The sequence below is a fragment of the Artemia franciscana genome, chromosome 17 (assembly GCF_032884065.1).
Source record: "Artemia franciscana chromosome 17, ASM3288406v1, whole genome shotgun sequence".
In the NCBI taxonomy this organism is placed as follows: Eukaryota; Metazoa; Arthropoda; class Branchiopoda; order Anostraca; family Artemiidae; genus Artemia; species Artemia franciscana.
This window is the reverse complement of record NC_088879.1, coordinates 23956851-23979174: the sequence shown is the minus strand read 5'-3', so window position 1 is coordinate 23979174 and position 22324 is coordinate 23956851. Positions and strand designations below refer to the sequence as shown.

The window sequence follows — 22324 nt, the reverse complement described above, 5'->3', positions numbered from 1 at the left end:
GCAATCTGCAAGGTACGTATGGCATTAAAATGTCACTTTTTGTTCCATTTATAAGTGGTGGCGCTAGCAGGCTACCAGAACATCGTAGAAAGATTGTTTACAGCTCCTATAAAAGATTTGGCTTAAATCTACGTTCTTCCTATAAATTCCATCTTCTGGAAGTTCCAAACGGCACTAAAAACGGCACTTTTGGTGCCATGTCTCATGTTGAGAAGCTGAGGCTATTGGGCTAGCAGAAATTATAAGAGTTATGTTTAATGGCTCATTTGAAAGGTGTTGCTTATATCAGCGTACTTTTTTTTTTATCAATTCTACCATTCGTAAGTGTTATATAGCACTGAAAACAACACTTTTGGTGCCACTACTTAAGTGGAAATCTCTGAAGTGCAAAATAGGTACTACTGTGATAGTTAAGTTCCAAAGCCCTTAGCTGGAGGTTTACAAGAATCCCTATCGTACACTCCCCATCTCAACCCCATAAGTAAGCTCTCTAAATTTTCTACTCACCAGTAAGCTACTGAAACATTAGCAGACTACCACACCATCATAGATAGATGTTTAATAGCTCAATTATAAGCTATTGATTATATTTACTAGGTTTTTTTTCACAAATTATACAATCTATTAGATTTCAGAGATTTCAATGTTAACTAGTTTCTCGGAAGAATTTGTAATGAACTCTTTGTAATGGTTGAAGCATTAGCTGCAACCTAGTATTAAATAAAAACAAACAAGTTTTTTTTAACTGAAAGTAAGGAACGACATTAAAACTTAAAACGAACAGAAATTACTCCGTATATGAAAGGGGTTGTCCCCTCCGCAACGCCTCGCTCTTTACGCTAAAATTTGACTCTGTCTCACAATTCTACTTTATAAAACAGTAACAACCGAAAACTGTGTATGACTATGAAAAGCTTTATAGATTAGTTTATTGTTGTCATGCTACATACTTACTTTTGACTCCCATATCAATATTCCTGTTTTTTATACTTGTCTTTTGTGTTTTCAGTAAAGCGCTAGTTTTCTATAATCCTAGAAACATAGGGAAACATAATTAGTTGGTTTATTTGTACTAGTTTTATTGATGTAGATTAGATATGCTGTAAAGTAATAATTTTGTCCGTTTAAGTTTCAACTTCACTCTTTACTCCCTTCAGAAAAATTTTGTTTTTTAAAATTAATTTTACGCAGGGAGGATGAATGGATGAATGGTTACCAAAGATCGTTAGTTTGGCCATTTGTCTTGGGCTGAGTGAAAAACAATTCGTTCCCAAATGGGATGGGAGGAGATCGTGAGAAAAGACTTAAAGGAAGTTGGGATTTAATTGCATGGGATAAAGCTCTGGGGAGATCGAGCTGGAGAGATCATCTTATAGTAATAATCATAATATGAAATGGTGTGACAAGCACCTTATTGTGGATGAGCTACGCACAAATGTGCAGATGCATGATAAGCTACGCAAAAATGTGCATATGCATTATAGGATACGCACAAACGCGGGAATAGTGTAACTAATGAATTGAAAGAGTTATCAAGGTGCAATGGTAGCTATTGAGAACGACTATAATTATTCTACGAGAATTAAAAGAATCGTGGTGTGCACATAATTACTTTTTTATTACTTGATTCCTGTGCCTTTTTTTATAAACGTCGGTATTAATAATATTACTTTCAGCACTTTAATTACGGTAGCTCTGGTAATAATAAACAGGGACAAATGTTCAAAGCTTTGCTCTAAAAAACTAAATTGTGATCAATCTGGCGCCACTGCATTTTTCAGAATTTTGACCTCGATACTATGTACCGAAGTCATTACATTTTTGAATTAAAATGGAATAGTTGTGGGCACCAAGCCATGGCTAATTGCAGAAAAAGCCAAGACATATAGTCCAATTGAATGAAAAGCAAACCTGGCATTAATTCCCCCCATTTTAGGATTGTATAAAAAAGGAGGTATGTATAAAAGGATACTATTTATAGCTTCCCTCTTTCAGCATGAACTTATGAACCTGCAACAAAAGAGAAAATATTGCAAATTTATCCATATTCTGATCTTTGAATCATTTGTTATCCATTAGAATCCAAACTTAATAAGAACTGTAAAAGCCAAAAGGTAGTTAGCAATTGATGCTATCGAGATTCAGTTTTTTTCAAAATATATTTGTCAAGCATTAAATTAAAACTACAAACACCTCACTAACTGCTTAACCAGCTGAGATCAACACAGCCGCACACACCACTCCCCCCTTCCACTCTTTCCATATTTTCTCTTTGCTCCCTATTATGAAGTCATGGCTGCCAAATTGACACATTTTTTGTCAAAATGACACAATTTGATGTTGCGTGACACAATGACACATTCAGACGAAATGAGGACACAATCGACGAAAATGACACATTTTTTTTTTAAATGACACGTTTTTCAAAAAAATGACACATTTTTGTCATCCTAGTCTTGATTTTTAAATGGTAATGAAAGAAAAGTAAAATTTCAATTTTCTACCTCCAGAAAAGCTACAAATTAATGGAAGGGAATAGCGCTGCCTAACGGTGGCAGTAGTACACAAACAGCGCAGAATACAGGACAGATGCCATAACCGTATTTAAAATTTAAACCACGCGAAAAAAACAGCCATAGACGGAAATTTCAAATCAAAATGCACGCTGAATATATGAACTTAATTAAGTCCTGTGGTGGCGCAGTGGATTTGACCTTAGCTTGGTAATACGGGACCCAGAGATCGAATCACGCTGCAGGAATGCACTGCAGGGCCGACGCAAGGACCTTAGTAGTCAAGAAGCGTCGTTAATTGTTAAATAATAAAACATGAACTTAATGGGCTTCTTGATTGAGTATTTGATGTAGCCAACTGGTACGTACTTAATAGTAAAAATTAAACAGCATGCAGTTTACCAAAGCTGTGTGCATAAGCAGCAACTCCCATTTTTAGGAGTACAGGAGGGGTATCCAACCTCGGACAAGATTACAAATTTCCAGACATGTCTTTCCTTCAGAATAATCCTTCTGGCCTAAAAAGGCACCAACAAATATGACAAAAATACTAGATTGAAGCTGGTTGAATGGCTTACATATTGATTTAATAAAAAGCTTAGCCAATAAAGCCGATTACGTACATAACTGATTACGATTACGACGTCATACGAAAAGTCTATTTCCAATTTGCTGTCGGAATTGATTGTCCATAAACTTCTATAAATGTAAAATTGCCTCGTTGGCCACCAAGACACAAATTCATAGTGTGTAACATTAATTTAATCGAATGTTTCTATTTCTTTCATGACGTCACAAAAAGGTCATGATCCCAAGATAATAGGATAAGGTTAAGTTTACTCCTTTTTGAGCTGATTTGGAAAAGATTACATATTCAAAACTCTAAATAAAGATTTTACAATTAAATATGATACCACCTGTAGCCAAAAAATATGACACATTATGGAATCTGAGATGACACAAAAAGCACATTTTCGGAAAAAGTATGACACACTCCTTAAAAAAAAAAATTAGCAGCCCTGTATGAAGTTTCCAAGCTCCGTTTGAATCAGGTATACAATAGCTTCATAACCCATTCGAAGGCGTCGTGTTTTTGGCCTCAACAGGATTGGCAAAAATGCCAAGTTTGGCCATCTACGAATATAACCATTCACCAATTACGGTTGACATGAACATCCTATCCATCATAACCATCTTGATTAATTCATTTGTTTGCACACCTTTTTATTATACAGCTCAAAAGAGTAGCTCAGTAGCTCAAAAATGAGCTACAAACATCCTTAGACTATTGATTTGGAAAAAGTACGAGCCTTCCTAAATTTTTACATACTGCATTGTCTTTAGAAAATTGTTACGAGAAGTGTCATATAAAAGTCTGAATTATTAAGACTTTTAGTCTAAATTTTATAATATAAGGACCAAAGAAATGTTGAAAATAACTAATTCAAAATCTAAGCAAAATCTACTTACTTATATAATAGTCCTTCTTCGAATCAATTCGTATAGGAGTACAAAAATACGTTTCAGGCTAAAAGAAAACACGAAAGTTAGAAAAAAATTGAACAATGGCCAGAAGCTTAAAGCGAACATCAAAAACGTCCTCAAAATTGTGTTATTCCTAATGAATTGAGCTATTTTCCATCGTACCATTTATCGAACCATTTACCAAGCATCTACGGATATATTTTGTTATTATTTGATGGTTAGTTAGGTGTTAGAGAGAGGAGGGTGTTCTAATAGAAGTCTTGTGAAAAGTCAATAAAACTTGCTAGTGAAAAGATTAAAAAATTGAAGGTAAAGTATTTATTTTGTAATTCAACTTTTTATCTGAAAGATTAAGGTACCTGATCAGCATACACGGTTAATTAAATCACATACGTTCAAAGATTCAATTAAGTAATGGAGTGCTGACAGTAAATTTACTATATTTTCCTCCTAAACAGCTCAATTGTAGACGTGATTCGTGTTTTAACCACTAGCTATATGGTATTACGCAAATACAGTATGAAGGAAAAGACAATGACTCGGCGACAATATTTTTTTCTCGTTCAAAGACCTGCTAATCCCTCAGGCTTTCAATGAAAAGAAAAGTTTTGAACAAAGCTATTTCCAAATTAATTTTTGTTTCTGAGCTAATTAAATATTAAAAAAAATCGAAAAAGGTCAGATCTTGACTAGGGTCATCAAAGAAAGTACATTTGCGCTAATTTTTTTTATCCTTTTTCCGAAATAGTGACTTGTAGAAGTTGTGTTAAGATTAAAAATTTGAGATTTAATTTAAGACAGAAAATGGACAAACAGAAATATAAAACCGGACCTGACAGTGAGCTACGCTCGAACCAAGGCTACATATTTCAAAATAAGAAAGAAATAACATCAACCACAAGAAACAGAGATATGATAAGAAGATGGAGGGGGGAATCCAACATATGATAACCTCAAAATCAATCATAAATAGTCTAAAAAGTAAATGATACTTTTTAGTATTTTCTGTTAGTCATTAAATTTTGAAAGGAATAAATTTTTGCAAAAATCGTCAGTTTAACACCTAACACAGAAACAATTTTTGAAGATAGTGCTTTTATCGTCATGTAGTATTACTTCCCGTAAGATAGTGAGTTTCACAATGTGAGGGGGCAATCCAGATTTTGAGATGGAATTTTTAAGTTAGAGTTTAAGCATTTTTTTAATACTCACGAGCTGGTATTGATTTAGATTGGTGTTGATTGCATTATTTCTAGTGATTTTTTCGGCTAGTGGTTCTAGTGATTCCAATTCCAAAACTAATTATTTTCTCCTAAATCCAGTGATTTCTTATGATACAGTACATGAAGCGAGGAAGCTAATTATCGAATGTAAAATGGGCGCTTTAGTGAAAACTTCACTGATATCTCATGAGAACCAAAAACTATTCTCTTTGTCAACCTAGTAATGAGTGAACCACAGCCATTAGTGACAAAAGGTTAAAAAAGTGTTTTGAAAAGAAACTGCCTGGTGAAAAAAATTGCCAACTGACACAGACTCAGGAATGGTAACTATTATTTCGGTTCGTCTTAAAAGTGAAAGTTTATTGAGAAAAGAAGTTTGTGATGATTTTGAAAAATAGCCGGAATCCAATCAAAAATGGTGTCAGATCAACATGAAAAGTGTACCAATGGATTCACCATGGTCGAAAACCTTCTGCAGGGAAATTACAGTACCCCTCCTTGAACAACAAGGGAAATGAATTTTTTGCGTCGGTGGCACTGATCTGTCTCCCGTTTTTGTTTTTTTTTTCAGCTGGCCTAGAGGGCTGCCAGAACATCATAGAGAGATGCCTCATGGCTTATTCAAAGGCTAGTTCACAAATCAACGTGCTTTTTATAGATTCTGCCATCTGTAAGTGCAATATGGCACTTTTGTGCCATTTCTCAAGGGGGTACTGGCAGGCTACCAGAACATCGTAGACAGACTTTTTATAGCTCATACGAAAGACATTGCTCATATCTAAGTTCTTCCTACAAATTCCACCATCTACAAGTTCCAAATGGCACTAAAAATGGCATTTTGGTGTCATGTCTCAAGTGGAAAACTTGGGGCTATTGGGCTAGCAGAACTTATAAGAGTGATTTTTACTAGTTTATTTGAAAGATATTGCTCATATATACATGCTTTTTTTTTTTCATCAAGTTTACCATCCTTAAGTGCGATACATAACTGAAAACAACATTTTCGGTGCCACTTCTTAAAAGGAAAAGCTCTGAAGTACAAAACAGGTATTGTAATAGTTATGTTCTAGAACCCTTAACAGGAGGTTTACAAAAGCTCCTCAAATACACTCCCCCTCCCAGCCCCCTTAGTAAGTTTCAAAAATCGTCTGCTCATGACTTAGCTACTGAAACATTAGGAGGCTACCACACCTTCCTTCGTCGTTTTAAGTTTCAAGTCTGTTTTAAGTTTCAACTTCGCTCTTTACTTCCCTCGGAAAAACTTTGTTTTTTTAAATTAAAAGACAGAAATTATCGGATTTCCAGAGTTCATATTATGTCTTATTTGATCTTCATTTCAAGTAATTCTAAAGAATATTTCTTACAATTCAAGAATGTGTATTAGTCACTATTAGTATTATAGCTGGTGAGACCAAAATGCTACCTGTTAAGTCAATCCAATATTTCTGTTTGCTGTTTAACTATTTCCTGGCTATTAAAATGTATTTAATTTTACGCTTATGTTCTTAAGATAATTTGAATTGCATACTGAAAGTTCCTGATGTCACAACTGGTATAAGACTATGAAAAGCTTTATACATTTATTTATTGTTGTCAGGCGTCCTGTGGTGGCGCAGTGGATTTGACCTTAGCTTGGTAATACGGGACCAAGAGATCGAATCACGCTGCAGGAATGCACTGCAGGGCCGACGCAGGGACCTTAGTAGTCAAGAAGCGTCGTTAATTCTTAAAAATAAAAAAAAATTGTTGTCAGGCTACATACTCACTTTTGACTACCAAATCAATATGCCTGTTTTTCATACTTAACTTTTGTGTTTTCAGTAAAGCGCTAGTTTTCCATAATGCTAAAATCATAGGGAAACATAATTAGTTGTTGTTTTTTGTACTAGTTTTATTGACATATATTAGACAGGCTGTGAAGAAATAATATTCGTCCATTTTAAGTTTCAACTTCGCTCTTTACTTCCCTCGGAAAAACTTTTTTTTTTATTAATTCGATTTTATAGACCATAATAATTAAATTCGAGAGAGACTGGGTTGACAAATTTGTACGTGCCGTCTTGCATAAAGTGGTTTTACATAACCGATTTGCACAGAGAGATTAATCGAAATTGATAGTTATTTGTCTTTGTGTTGCGAGAGCAATACTTTGGTTTTGTACCGTTTTTCCAATGCCGCCGATCTCGGCTTATTCCTGGAAACTGGTAAGGGTCTAACCTGTGCCATTTTTTACGGAAAGTGTGGACCTCAGGCCGGATTGATGAATATGACATTACATTTTGGAAAACTCCGCGGAACTCTTGCCTGGGGCCAAAAAGGATGGTTTTAGCTTGTCCACGAGCCAGAGCCTATGGTGTGCGAAGTGAAGTGGAGTTATATAGCCTGTGTCATAGAGAAGTATCTGAAGTTGTGCAGCCAAGCTTTCGTTTCATCAAATCATGTTTCTGCTTTCGAGGTGAAAGCTCCGCTCTAGCAGGCAAGCTGGCAGGCACCCCTTTCAAATTGAATATGGACTAAAATCTATAAGTGTTAAATACATACGGCAGTTACCCGTCCCCACAGCCAATATGTCTTCTTTGAGTGATAAATAGAAAAAATTACAGAAGCAAAAAAGTGGCATTTTCCCACGGGTCCGAAAGTGCTGCCGTGATTTCGGCTGGGTTTATCATTTGTTTTTCCGGACTTTGAATTGAGGTAGAGAAATGTTATCAGATGTACCTCTTAAACTTTAAAAGTTCTGTCATTGCTAAAGAAATTGGAGCTTATCCTTTGCTCCTTTCTACGTGGTGACGTTAAAAAGTTGGCCTACAGCAAAAAGACAGATATAATTTTTTTTCGACGGCAATCGATAGCTCTTGATGAGCTGATCAAAGTATATATCATCCATTTTTTGGTAAAAAATTCCTTCATGAGATATACTAGTTTGAAAGTTTCAAGGGGTTGACAACTTCAATAGTAGGGTACACACTGAAACCAAAAATAGACCGACACCAATTGTGAGAAAAGTAGAGGACTTGTAAGCAACAGTCAGCTGTTAGACTATAATCATCTTCGGCAATAAGGGGTTTGCAACTTCGGCTAGTTGGTGTACCTATTATTTGTTTCCGGTGTATTTGATGGTAAGACCAATTTGGTTCCAGTGGTAAGACATGCAGGGGACTTGTAAGTAATAATCGTCTGTTAGGTTACAATCATCTTCAGGGAAGAGTGGATTGTAACTTTTGCTAGTTGGTGTAGCCTACCCATATTAACTAACCTAGAATTAAGTGTTTACGCAACGGGTACAAACGATAACATAAAACAATGAGGTAGTTTCGTAATAATTAGTGTCACCTATGGTATTTTAATCCTGAAAAGTTACGGATAGCTTTATAATACCAACTAAATTATGTAAGATGTTGTGCCAAGTTTTCATCCGTCACGATGTCTACGATTGAAAAGGATAAATTTTAACTGGCTGCAAAGTCAATTTAGTCCCTTCTTTCGATATTCTTTTGTTATTGTTGTTTTTTCAACGCCGAGGAATAGAATTTGATCATGTGATTACTGATCGCGTTCTTCTTTGAACTTAACGTTTTAAAAGCTTCGATAGGCTGACAATTTCAGCGTTTAACCGATAGCAAAGAAACAAAACCAAAGTGTTGCTCTCGCAACATTTTATTCGGCGAAGCCGGAGAAAGGTTGCCGCAACACTTCAAGCTGCTCAGACAACGTAGGTCTAGTTTTATTTTATTAGCAACATCTTTATGAAAGTTCAGATACAGCTTTGACATTTATAGGTCAACTTACTGTAAACTTGGCCTAGACCAATTTTAAAGCCTATTCCGTTGCTTAGTTAAAAAAAAAAAAACTTCCTCGATCCATCAATAAATTAGTGTCATTTCTATATTGAATTGAAACGAAATGTATCAATAACAGCTACAATTTTTTAAGACGGTCAGAAATTAAAAAACGCATTGACGCAGAAATAATACTAGAAGTCCAAATTTGTCAGGAGCCTTTATGGACGTCAAAAAAAAACTGGCTTAAACGAACCCTTAAAAAAACAAACATGCAATAACCATACTAAAAATAAAAAAAAATGACGAAAGGAAATTCCTGCAAATTTACATTTAAATAAACTCCAATCACGCAAGAATACATATGGCATATGCCAGAATGTCTGTTACATACTGTTCTATGTATGTGTGTGAATTAATCATCTGATATGGGACTAACAAAAGGAAAGAGGATTTTCAGTTAAAAATTTTACGTATACTCTAGGTTAAACTAATTAAAAACAAAGAACAGCTCAAGAAACAATTGTGTTTAATAAATTTAATACTTCTTTTGCGTAGCAAAACAAGCTTATTGACTTTTTCAAAGTTTATCTGACATTTTATAATCAAACTTATATAATCTACTAGCTGTTGGGGTGGCGCTTCGCGCCACCCCAACACCTAGTTGGTGGGGGCGCTTCGCGCCCCCCCCAAGCCCCCCCGCGCGCGTAAGTCGTTACGCGCCATAATAGTTACGCGCCATTGTAGTTGTGTCCCTATGTCCCACCTGTGAATATAGATATATATATATATATATATATATATATATATATATATATATATATATATATATATATATATATATATATATATATATATATATATATATATATATATATATATATATATATATATATATATATATATATATGGTTTTAACTACGTAAAACTTGCGAATATACAACATTCTTTGCTGTCCCATTGTCTTTGCATATAAATAGATTGTCAGGTTTACCGACTCTTGAACATGCAACATATAATGGTCCATGGGAAAACAATCTGTATTCAGATCTATACCTCATGATTCTAATGATTGCCCTTGAGCTTTGTTGATGGTGATTGCTAATCGACCATTCCCTGTCCCGGTGTCCCGGTCGTCATTTACATCCCCCTGTTTCCCCCGGTGTCCCCGTTGTAGTTGTGTCCCTGTGTCCCGGTCGTCATTTATATTCCCTGTGTCCCGGTCGTCATTTGTATCCCGGTGTACCGGTCTGTATATACATTCGTTTTTTAGTTTTGTTTTTCTCCTTTTTTTTTTTCCTTTTTTTTTCTTTTTTAGTTTATTTAGATTTTTAGATTTTTTAGTTTTTTTATTAGTTTTTAGTTTTTATTTCTTTTTAGTTTTTTTGTAGTTTTTACCTTCTTTTTAGTTTTGTTAATTTTTTTTTTTTACTTATGTCCTGGTCGTCATTTATACTCCCTGTGTCCCTGTGCTTTGTTGATTGCTAATCGAACATTCCTTTTGTCCTGGTCGCTTTCTCTTTGAGTGTCGTCATTTATTTTTTTCTTTTTTAGTTCTTTTAGTTTTTACCTTTTTTAGTTTTTTTTAGTTTTTTAGATGAAATTTTTTTTTAGTTTTTTCCTTTTTTTCTTTTTAGTTTTTTATTGGTTTTTACCTTTATGTTAGCTTATTTTTCAGTTTTTTCCTTTTTTTTTAGTTTTTTTTTATTTTTTATTTTTTTTAGTTTTTTACCTTTTTTTAGTTTTTTTAGTTTTTTTATTAGTTTTTAGTTTTTTTGTAGTTTTTGCCTTTTTTTAGTTTTTTCAGTTTTTTTTTTTAGTTTTTTATTGGTTTTTACCTTTATTTTAGCTTATTTTTCAGTTTTTTCCTTTTTTTTAGTTTTTTTTAGTTTTTAGTTTTTTACCTTTTTTTAGTTTTTTTAGTTTTTTTAGTTTTTTAGCTTTTTTATTTTTTTTATTAGTTTTTAGTTTTTTTTGTAGTTTTTGCCTTTTTTTTAGTTTTTTTAGTTTTTTAGCTTTTTTAATTAGTTTTTAGTTTTTTTTGTAGTTTTTGCCTTTTTTTAGTTTTTTTAGTTTTTTAGCTTTTTTATTTTTTTTATTAGTTTTTAGTTTTTTTTGTAGTTTTTGCCTTTTTTTAGTTTTTTCAGTTTTGACGTCACCTGATCCAGTTTTTTCAGGTGACGTCACCTGATCCACGATCCACAGATCCACAGACAACTTATTTTTATATATATAGATAGTTTTTTTTTTTTACTTATGTCCTGGTCGTCATTTATACTCCCTGTGTCCCGGTGCTTTGTTGATTGCTAATCGAACATTCCTTTTGTCCTGGTCGCTTTCTCTTTGAGTTTCGTCATTTATTTTTTTCTTTTTTAGTTCTTTTAGTTTTTACCTTTTTTAGTTTTTTTTTAGTTTTTTAGATGAAAATTTTTTTTAGTTTTTTCCTTTTTTTCTTTTTAGTTTTTTATTAGTTTTTTAGCTTTTTTATTTTTTTTATTAGTTTTTAGTTTTTTTTGTAGTTTTTGCCTTTTTTTTAGTTTTTTTAGTTTTTTAGCTTTTTTAATTAGTTTTTAGTTTTTTTTGTAGTTTTTGCCTTTTTTTAGTTTTTTTAGTTTTTTAGCTTTTTTATTTTTTTTATTAGTTTTTAGTTTTTTTTGTAGTTTTTGCCTTTTTTTAGTTTTTTCAGTTTTGACGTCACCTGATCCAGTTTTTTCAGGTGACGTCACCTGATCCACGATCCACAGATCCACAGACAACTTATTTTTATATATATAGATAGTTTTTTTTTTTTACTTATGTCCTGGTCGTCATTTATACTCCCTGTGTCCCGGTGCTTTGTTGATTGCTAATCGAACATTCCTTTTGTCCTGGTCGCTTTCTCTTTGAGTTTCGTCATTTATTTTTTTCTTTTTTAGTTCTTTTAGTTTTTACCTTTTTTAGTTTTTTTTTAGTTTTTTAGATGAAGATTTTTTTTAGTTTTTTCCTTTTTTTCTTTTTAGTTTTTTATTGGTTTTTACCTTTATTTTAGCTTATTTTTCAGTTTTTTCCTTTTTTTTATTTTTTTTTTATTTTTTTTTTTTTTAGTTTTTTACCTTTTTTTAGTTTTTTTAGTTTTTTTAGTTTTTTAGCTTTTTTACTTTTTTTATTAGTTTTTAGTTTTTTTTTTGTAGTTTTTGCCTTTTTTTAGTTTTTTCAGTTTTTTTTTAGTTTTTTATTAGTTTTTACCTTTATTTTAGCTTATTTTTCAGTTTTTTCCTTTTTTTTTAGTTTTTTTTAGTTTTTAGTTTTTTTAGTTTTTTACCTTTTTTTAGTTTTTTTAGTTTTTTTAGTTTTTTAGCTTTTTTATTTTTTTTATTAGTTTTCAGTTTTTTTTGTAGTTTTTGCCTTTTTTTAGTTTTTTTAGTTTTTTAGCTTTTTTATTAGTTTTTAGTTTTTTTTGTAGTTTTTGCCTTTTTTTAGTTTTTTTAGTTTTTTAGCTTTTTTATTTTTTTTATTAGTTTTTAGTTTTTTTGTAGTTTTTGCCTTTTTTTAGTTTTTTCAGTTTTGACGTCACCTGATCCAGTTTTTTCAGGTGACGTCACCTGATCCATCCACAGACAGACAGACAACTTATTTTTATATATAGATAGATATATGTATTTCTCAATCTTCTTTACTATTAAGAGTACACAGATTTTTAGCCTGTTTTTTATTTATTATTAAACTATTATAAAATGAATTTAATCAATATTCATATTTTTTCTCTATTTGTACAAACTCCGTTATACCTAAAAACAACTTTTATCTAATTTCTATAATTTCACAAAAGTTTGTAATAGCTAAATACAATTATCCATTAATTTTGCTTCATTAAACATAAAACTATGACATTAAAACATTAAACTATGTTCTATAACGGCTGAATCGGAGATTTCTTATTCTTTTTTATCGTACTTCGAAGATTAATATATCACAATTTTGTGCTGCAAGAGTTTATTTTCTAAATTTTGTTGGTTTCTCCAACATATATCAAACAGTTCGTAATAACTAACTGTAAGTAAGGCTCAATACCGACGCGGCTCAATAGTAACCGAAATCCTACAAAACAAAATTTTGATACCAACAGATATATCAAAATAATTTGCTTATTATGTTGATTCCAGATGTATAGGTTTCATTAAGTTTCAGTTTACCCATCAAAAGTTCCAATTCTGAGAAAATTTGCCTGAATTTCGAAAAAGGGGTAAACGTTCCCAAAAGTTAAAGAATCTTAATAAAGACCACACAATCAGATTCAGCGTGTAAAAGAATCCTACTATAGAGGTTTCAAACCCTTATTTGCAAAAATTTCGAATTCGTGTTTTTTCCCAGAAGAGCGATCATGGATGTGTTTTTTGTATTTGTTTTTTTTCCAGGGATAACCGTATCGACCACCAAGTGTTTCTAGAACATCAGTTGAGGGGTAATCTGAACGGAAATCAAAAGTTCTTGTGCCCCTTTTGAGTAACCAAAAAGATTAGAGGCTACTAGCCCTCTTTAATGCCCCCTTTTTCCAGAAGATCGCGGGTCGAAATTTTGACATAGCCATTTTATTCAACATAGTTGAAAACCCCAATAACTATACCTTTGGAAACAAAAAATCCACAGTCTATGGGGACAGGTCTTTAAGTTGAAAGATTTGCCCATTATTTACGTAAAGTATTTGTTATTGGGAAGCATACATTTTTGGGGGGGCACTGGGGGGCAAATTTTCAGTTGGGGGATTTACTTCGCTTGATATGTTTCTTTTTTTCTAATTACATCTTTGCCCGAATTTACTAAGCCTCCTATTATCAGGTTGGGTTTGAAAGAAACTTTAATATTTGTTTTTTAATTCGTTTGTTGATTTCTATGGTAAAACTGAGACAAAAAAAGGTAAAGATGTATATTTTTTTCTTATTAGTTTTGTTGATATTGCTTAGAATCCTCCCTGGTGTTCGAGTAATTATACCAGCTCAACTAGAGAAAAAGGAAAATGGTTTCTAAATGGGTAGGAAAAAACGGGCTTTTAAATGGATTTGCAAAAATTTCTATAAAAAAAGTGTTCCAGTGCCCTGCTAGCACTGAAGAAGGTAAAAACAGAAAAAAAATAGGACACATCAGTGCTTCCTATTGAAAAAACTGGTTTCCCTTGTTGTTCAAGCCAGAGGACTGTAGGGTTTCGGTCATGGCGACTCCAATCGTGTACTTTTTATTTTGACTCAATTTAGTTTCAAAATAGTTAAATTTTGAGTTATTAGCCAAGGTTCATAATTTAATTTATTTGTGGTTTTGCTTTAAATAAAAAATCGGTAAAGAAAACACTTGCGATTTCTAACTAACTAATTTTTTTACACACAAAAATACTTTCGGTAAAGTACTAATCGAAGATTATTATTATGGGCCAAGAGCTCAGCGAGCAGGAGCTCAGCGATCGGGCGTCCTTTCTGATCTTGGGAAGAGAGGGTGGTGGTAAGCCTGACTATTCGTTTCTAAGAGCCAAGACAATTTTTACATTACTTGATTATAAGCTCATAATCGCGAGTGTAAGAACTTTTTTTTCACCGTATATGGATATAGGAAAACAAATACAAGTCAGGTTTTTGCTAGTTGACCTTGTTAATGGATTGACTTCGGGTGGCGAAATCTGACAGCAAAGTGTTTGCACAACCTGACCTCTATTGTAATTGTTATCTCTGTGATTTCAGCGACAATTCAAATTGACATTTAACTATTTTATTGAGCTTTTACAATTTTTTCAGGAGCAATTTTGTGGTTTTAAGATCAGCCTATTTCTGTTCCAGCGTTAATTTTCGTTTTCAATCGGTTTTCAAGCAATATTGGCTAGAAAGCACCTTTAATTCCTCATTCTAATGCTAATAGAGCATAAATTACTATGAATAATAAAAAAAATTAAAACAAACACATATTAAAACAAACATAACAACAAACTTAAAACGAACATGAATTACCACAGACAGGGGAAAGGGGAAGTCCCCCAACACTCAAATTGTAGAGTGCAATTTGCTGTTCAATCACACACAACGAAAATCTACGAAGACTCTGCCTTATTTGGCCTATTTGTACATTTTCGGGCTCTCGTTTTTATGGCACTTGGTATTAACCAAGTGACATGTAGCAATCGCAAATTCTGTCGGTCTGTCGGTCCCGGTTTTGCTACTTTAGGCACTTCCAGGTAAGCTAGGACGATGAAATTTGGCAAGCGTATCAGGGACCAGACCAGATTAAATTAGAAATAGTCGTGAAATAGAAATTCCCGATTTGACCATCTGCGGGGGGGAGTGGGAGCCGGTTAATTCGGAAAAAATAGAAAAAATGAAGTGTTTTTAACGTATGAGCGGGTGATGGGATCTTAATGAAATTTGATGTTTGGAATGATATTGTGTCTCAGAGCTCTTATTTTAAATACCGACCGGATCTGATGACATTGGGGGAGCTGGAGGGGGGAAACCTAAAATCTTGGAAAACACTTCGAGTGGAGGGATCGGGATGAAACTTGATGGGAAAAATAAGTACAAGTTTCAGATACATGACTGACATAATCGGAACGGATCCGCTCTCTTTGGGGTAGCTAGGGGGGGGGGGTAATTCTGAAAAATTAGAAAAAATGAGGTATTTTTAACTTACGAACAGGTGATCAGATCTCAATGAAATTTGATGTTTAGAAGGATATCGTGTCTTAGAGCTCTTATTTTAAATCCCGACCGGATCTGGTGACATTGGGGGGGATTTGGGAGGGGGAAACCTAAAAATTGGAAAACACTTAGAGTGAAGGGATCGGGATGAAACTTGGTGGGAAAAATAAACACAAGTCCTAGATACATGATTGACATAAACGGAACGAATCCACTCTCTTTGGGGTAGTTGGAGGGGGGGGGGTATTTCTGAAAAATTAGAAAAAATGAGGTATTTTTAACTTACGAACGGGTGATCGGATCCCAATTAAATTTGATATTGAGAAGGATATCTAGAAGGATATTTAGAAAGGATATTGTGTCTCAAAGCTCTTATTTTAAATCCTGACCGGATCTGGTGACATTGGGGGAAGTTTGGGGCGGGGGGACCTAAAATCATGGAAAACGCTTAGATTGGAGGGATCGGGATGAAACTTGTTGGGAAAAATAAGCAGAAGTCTTACATAAGTGATTTAAATGATTGGAACGGATCCGCTCTATTAGGGGGGGGTGGCTAATTCTGAAAAATAAGAAAAAATTACGTATTTTAACTTACGAAGGAGTGATCGGATCTTCATGAAACTTCATATTTAGAAGATTCTCATAACTCAGATCTCTTATTTTAAATCTCAACCGGATCAAGCGTAATTGGGGGGGGGCAGTTGGGGGGACCGGAAATCATAGAAAATACTTAAAGTGGTGAGATCAGGATGAAACTGGATGGGAAGAATAGAAACCTGTCTAAAATACGTGACTGACATAACCGGACGAATCTAATTTTGAAAATTGAGGTATTTGTAACTTACGAAATGGTGACCAGATCTTAATGAAATTTGATATTTAGAAGGATCCTGTTCTTTAAAGTTCTAATTTTAAATTCCGACCAGATCATGTGACATTGGGGGGAGTTGGAGGGGGAAACTGGAATTCTTGGAAAACGTGAAAATTGGGGTATTTTTATCTTATGAATAGAAGATCGGATCTTAATGAAATTTGATTTTTAGAAGGAATTCATGTCTCAGAGTTCTTATTTCAAATCCCAACCAGATCTTTTGACATTGGGGGGAGTTGGAGGGGGATTTCTTGGAAAAACACTTGGAGTGGAGGAATCGGGATGAAGCTTGGTGGATAGAATAAACAAATGTCCTTGATACGTGATTGACAGAATCGTACTGGATTCGCTCTCTTTGGAGGAGTTGGGGGGAGGGGTTCAATGATTTGGCGAGTTCGGTGCTTCTGGACGTGCTAGGACGATGAAAATTGGTAGGCGTGTCAGGGAGCTGCACAATTTGACATGATAAAGTCGTTTTCCGAGATTCGACCATCTGGGGGCTAAAGGGAGAGGAAAAATTAGAAAAAATTAGGTATTTATAACTTACGAGTGGGTGATCGGATCTTAATGAATTTCGATATTTAGAAGGACATCGTGACTCAGAGCTCTTATTTTAAATCCTGACCGGCATTAAGTCTCTTATTTTCCTTTTTAAATCAATCTATTGATTCATAGAATTTTGTTAGAGCTCATACCATATGATCTCTTGGCTCTTAGCTCTTCTCGCCTCGTCACAAGTATCATATGAGCTCTTAGCTCTTGTTGAAATTAATTGTTACTTCTGTACTCCTGACTACCCGAAGCGTACCTTTGGACCTTTCAGCCTTTCTGATTTAAATGGTTATTTGGACATATTGGCTCACATACTTCTGGAACTGTGCAGGTGCTGAAAAGCATATGAAACGATGAAGAAGGGGGAGGGAACGAAGAAGTTTTATGGTTATCCATTTTGTATGAACTATTTCTTCTAAATGTTGCTACTAATTTTAATTTTTTCTAAACAATTTGTTCGTTCGGTCGAATCTAATTTTGGGTTTTAATATTGACGGGTGTTTCGCACTATCCAACCGTATTTGAAACCACAAATGTTACCATTTTTCGGTGGCCAACGTTTACCCCTCCCCCGGCGATTAATCCCCGTAAAACATCCCCCTACGGAAAATGTCCCCTGGTGGAAAATAAAACTTTCCAAATTTGAACCGATCCTAAACACAACATTAAAAAGATCAACGGTGTCAACTGAAGAGGGGGGGGGGCATGTGCCTCCTAGATTTCTTTGGCTCCCTTTCCTGGATTTTGGAAGCACCTTTTTGAAGGAGATTTTCACCAAAGGATGTCCAAGATCACCCTTTCAGTCATCTATCTAGAACCGAACGAGATGCAGGAAGCCCCCAAATTGGCAAGCAGTAGGTCTTAAGAAAGGACTTAAAGAGAATTGGAACTTCTTAAAGAGAGAATCTTTGGACTGATTACGGGGGGGGGGCGTGCGTAGCTGTCTTGGCGTCAGACGGCTTGGTGTTGCAGGGAGTTTTTAATAATAGTAGCGGTACTTAGGTAGTATACGAGAAACTTGTATAATATGGCGAACATGAGACATTACTCGTTTTTCACGGTGTTAATACCAGACAATTAGCTTCGTCTCACTGGGAAAATACATTGAAGCTATATTTTAATTAAATGTTTAGTTGGTATTTTGGTTAGGTTACGTATTTTAATATGATATGCCCTTCCATAGTTCTTTATTGTAGTTTTCATAATTTTGTTAATAAAGTATTATATTTTCATCATGTTTTGTTTTATTTCTTTGCCCCCCCCCCCCAGGATTTTGAAAATACATTTTACCCCCTTCCACCCTCACAAATTTTTGAGAATTGATGCCACTGAAAAGGACTGCACCTCAAGGAGTAAGAGCACAATTAAGGGATGGCATTGTTATTGATAGGCACTGGCAAAATGGAGCTTTCTTTCGCGTTACTTGCATATTATTTAATGCAATTTAAATATGAAATTATTGGTGACCATATAAATAAAAAACTTCCGACTATGTGCTTGCTGGAGCACCAACTCGTCGTATTTTGAACTTAAGCATTAACGATAGGTGGGTTGCGAATGTACCCAAAAAACTATTCCAGATATTCATCATTAATTTAATTCACCGTGCTGGCCGCCCCCGATGTGAGTGAAAGGATTTCGCAGCGGCAAATAATTCCACATACCTTAGAAGGTGAAACATTCGGCATCAACAGGGGAAATTCGTCACAGTAGGCTATCTCCGCTAGCAGGAACGTTACTAGTAGTTTCCACATGTTGTTTATTCAAGTTCCAAAAATTGACTGGAGAAAAATCAATGTTGCCGCAACTAGTGGTTTTATGACGACTTATCACGTCATTAGCTGATCCGCAAGTACAAGCGACGTGAAGCAAAACATGTTCTAGTATTAAATTGTGTCGAATCTCGAGCGCCTTCAGATAAGTGACCTACTGTTTTCAGTTTGTGATGATATAGCAACATAGTTGCTCTGCCCTTTAGGGCGGTTCCAAACTCTTGTTCTCGCGGTTCAAAAACCAACTATGTTCGATTCGGTGCAAAAACAATGTAATTAACAAAAGCACCTGCATCTATCTTAATGAGACACAAAATGAACATCTACAGGAAAAATAATTTCACAGGATGAAAAACACTTTTGTGCTGAGAATTGACGTGGAGATAGACATAATCTATGGTTTCTTATCCGGTCAATAATATATTCAACATGTTGTGTCAAAATTCATTAAGTGCATTTGCAGAGGCATGTTTACCCTACCATTTTTCAAGGGAGAAGTGCAACCAAGTAAAGAGCCACAGACCATTGTAACCAAAAGTTTAAAAATTTATTTAAAAAAAAAAATAATTGCCCATTGAGAAACAACTGCCGTTTGTAGCTGATTCAAAAATGGCAACTAATATTTCGATTAATGTTAATAGTAAGAGCTTATCAAAAAATCAAATTAATGATGATTTGAAAAAAAGCCTGAAGCCCTCAAAAAGGATATCAGAACGAAAAAAAAAATTTAATAATTGGAACCACAGGGTCAAAAATCCGAAACACGAGAATTACAGCCCCCTAAGTTGATCAACAAGGCAATTCCTATTTTGCATAGGAACCACTTTCTATTTCTTCTTTTTTCCTCGTTTTTTTTTCCAACAGATAATCGCATCAAAACAGCGGGTGTAGAATGTTGGGAGAGGTCTTGTTTGAAAGAAAATTGGCAATGCAATGGAATTTAAAGCCCTCAATCTTGACAAAGCACAGCAAATAGGCGTTTTGTGTCATTTTGTGCCAACAAACATCAAAATTTTTCCAAACAGGGTCAATACGTGGGGGAATATGAATTCTAGAAGTGTCAATCGGCTTGTAATGGTCTAGAACCTTAAACATATGGTTTTTAGACTCCAATCTCGAAAACCACACTAAAGTTTGACGTAAATGACATAGAAAAAGGTAAAGGTAAAGGATACGGCATTAGACTTTACAGTCCGTACTGGCGGTGCTGATCTCCGTTTCTTGGCCCTTCAGCAAGGAAGTGCAATGGGGGGTTGGGGGTTGGACATAGAGCTCTGTTTTGATTCATAAATTGTCAGCTGATTATGATATAGATGTTACAGTGTTTACCGAGCTTTTAATAAAGCAAACAGAAGATGACCCTTAAAAGTAAGAAACGGCAAAGGGGCGTTTTGTATGCCCAAATTTGCCATAAAGAATAAATTTTTGCCAAAGAAGTTCAAAATGCCCAGAAATTCAAATTCTCAGATAACCAATCGAGCCGCTTGTTGTGAAAAACGAAGATAATTGATATTTTCCTTGGTTAGCATGCATCTCATTTTTTTTTTTTTTTTTTTTTTTATTTACTTTTTTTTCGGTTCCGCTGGCAGGCTACCAAAGATCGCAGAGAAATATTTGATAATTCGTTTAAATGGTACTGCCACTTTCTGCGTGTCTCTCAATACGTTAAAACGAATAAAGATTGTTAATTCACAGATTACGCAAGATAACACAAATATCTATAAAACTAACTAACTACCTGCAGAATTCCAAAAACTCATGCTTTACTGAAAACTGACCTTGCTTGTACTTTTTAGAAAATTATAGTTGTAGATTAAAAGTTGCCGATATCAGGGCTGGTAAAAGACTATATAAACACTTATAAATTGGACATTTGTTTTCTAAAGTTACTTATGTAATTTTCTGAAAATATGAAAACCTACCGTATTTTAGGCAAGTTGTGTGTTTTCAGTAAAGTTATTTAAAATTGTACACGTATTGGAGAATATCACGAGTCAGTTTATTTAAGCTAGTTTTGTAGATATGTCTTGCGTAATCTGCAGAGTAGCCTAATAATTTTTGTTCGTTTTGAGTTTCAACTTAGCTCTTTACTTAAAAAAAACACCTCGTTTTATTTTAAATTTATTTTTTTAAACTGTTTCCAAAAAATAAGTTTTTCGAAGAAAAGTGAAGAACTTCGTTAAACCAAAAATGAACAAAAATCAAATCAAATGAAACCCAAAACAAACTGAAATTACAATAGATAATCGAGTCAAACTTAAGACGAGCAGCAATTCACATGAAGGGCTAAAACACCTATGCCTTCTCAAGGCCAAAACATAATTTGCACTAATAATAATTGGGTTCCAGATCTAGAACTTACATCTGAGGTTCAATTTACATATGTTCTAAGCCTCATTGCATATACCCTAAACCTCGTTTGTATATTACAGCCAGCACCTCATTTTCATATTCCTATCAGAACATGATTAACATATAGCCAACCATCAAACAGTTCGTGGAACTATAGTAAGAAGCGACCCGGCTCAATAGTAACCAAAACTCTAAAAAATGGAATTTTGGTACCAATAGCTACATCAAAAGAATCGTATTTTAATGCTGATTTTAAATATACAAGTTTCATTAAGTTTAGTCTTAGCCATCAAAAGTTAAGAGCCTGAGAAAATTTGCGTTAATTTAGAAAATAGAGGGAAACACCCAATAAAAGTCATAGAATCTTAACGAAAATCACACCATCAGATTCAGCGTATCAGAGAACCCTACTATAGAAGTTTCAAGCTCTTATCTACAAAAATGTGGAATTTTGTATTTTTTGCCAGAAGACAGATCACGGATGCGTGTTTATTTGTTTGTTTTTTTCCCAGGGGTGATCGTATCGACCCAGTTGTCCTAAAATGTTGCGAGAGAGCTCATTCTAACGGAAATGAGAAGTTCTAGTGCCCTTTTTAAGTGACCAAAAAAATCGGAGGGCACCTAGGCCCCTACCACGCTAATTATTTTCCCAAAGTCAACGGATCAAAATTCTGAGATAGCCATTTTATTCAGCGTAGTCGAAAAACCTTATAACTATGTCTTTGGGGACGACTTACTCACCCAAAGTCCCCGTGGGAGGGGCTACAATTTACAAACTTTGACCAGTGCTTACATATAGTAATGGTTATTGGGAAGTGTACAGGCGTTTTCAGGAGGATTTTTTGGTTGGGGGCAGGGGTTGAAAAGAGGGGGATATGCTGGGGGAACTTTCCATCGAGGAATTTGTCATGGGGGAAGAAAATTTCCATGAAGGGAGCGCAGGATTTACTAGCATTACTTAATTAAAAAAAACAATGAAAAAATAAATATGAAAACGTTTTTTTTCAGCTAGAAGTAAGGAGCAGCATTAAAACTTAAAACGAACAGAAATTATTACCCATATGAGGGGCTCACCTCCTCCTAATGCCTCGCTCTTTACGCTAAAGTATTTTTAGTAATTTCAA

At 34.4% G+C, this 22324-nt stretch overlaps 1 protein-coding gene across 2 annotated transcripts in view; it reads right to left on the bottom strand.

The window, feature by feature from the left end:
* Positions 1-18962, bottom strand: part of LOC136038033 (peptidylglycine alpha-hydroxylating monooxygenase-like) — a 73336-nt gene extending 54374 nt beyond the window's left edge. For both annotated transcript variants that reach the window (XM_065720974.1, XM_065720975.1), the window contains exons 1-2: positions 18741-18962; positions 3984-4041 (exon numbers count right to left, since the gene is read on the bottom strand). In XM_065720974.1, coding sequence (XP_065577046.1) covers positions 3984-4041; positions 18741-18830 — 148 coding nt within the window. In that variant the 5' untranslated portion in view covers positions 18831-18962. The remainder of the gene's footprint in view (positions 1-3983; positions 4042-18740) is intronic.
* Between the last annotated feature and the right edge of the window lie 3362 nt (positions 18963-22324).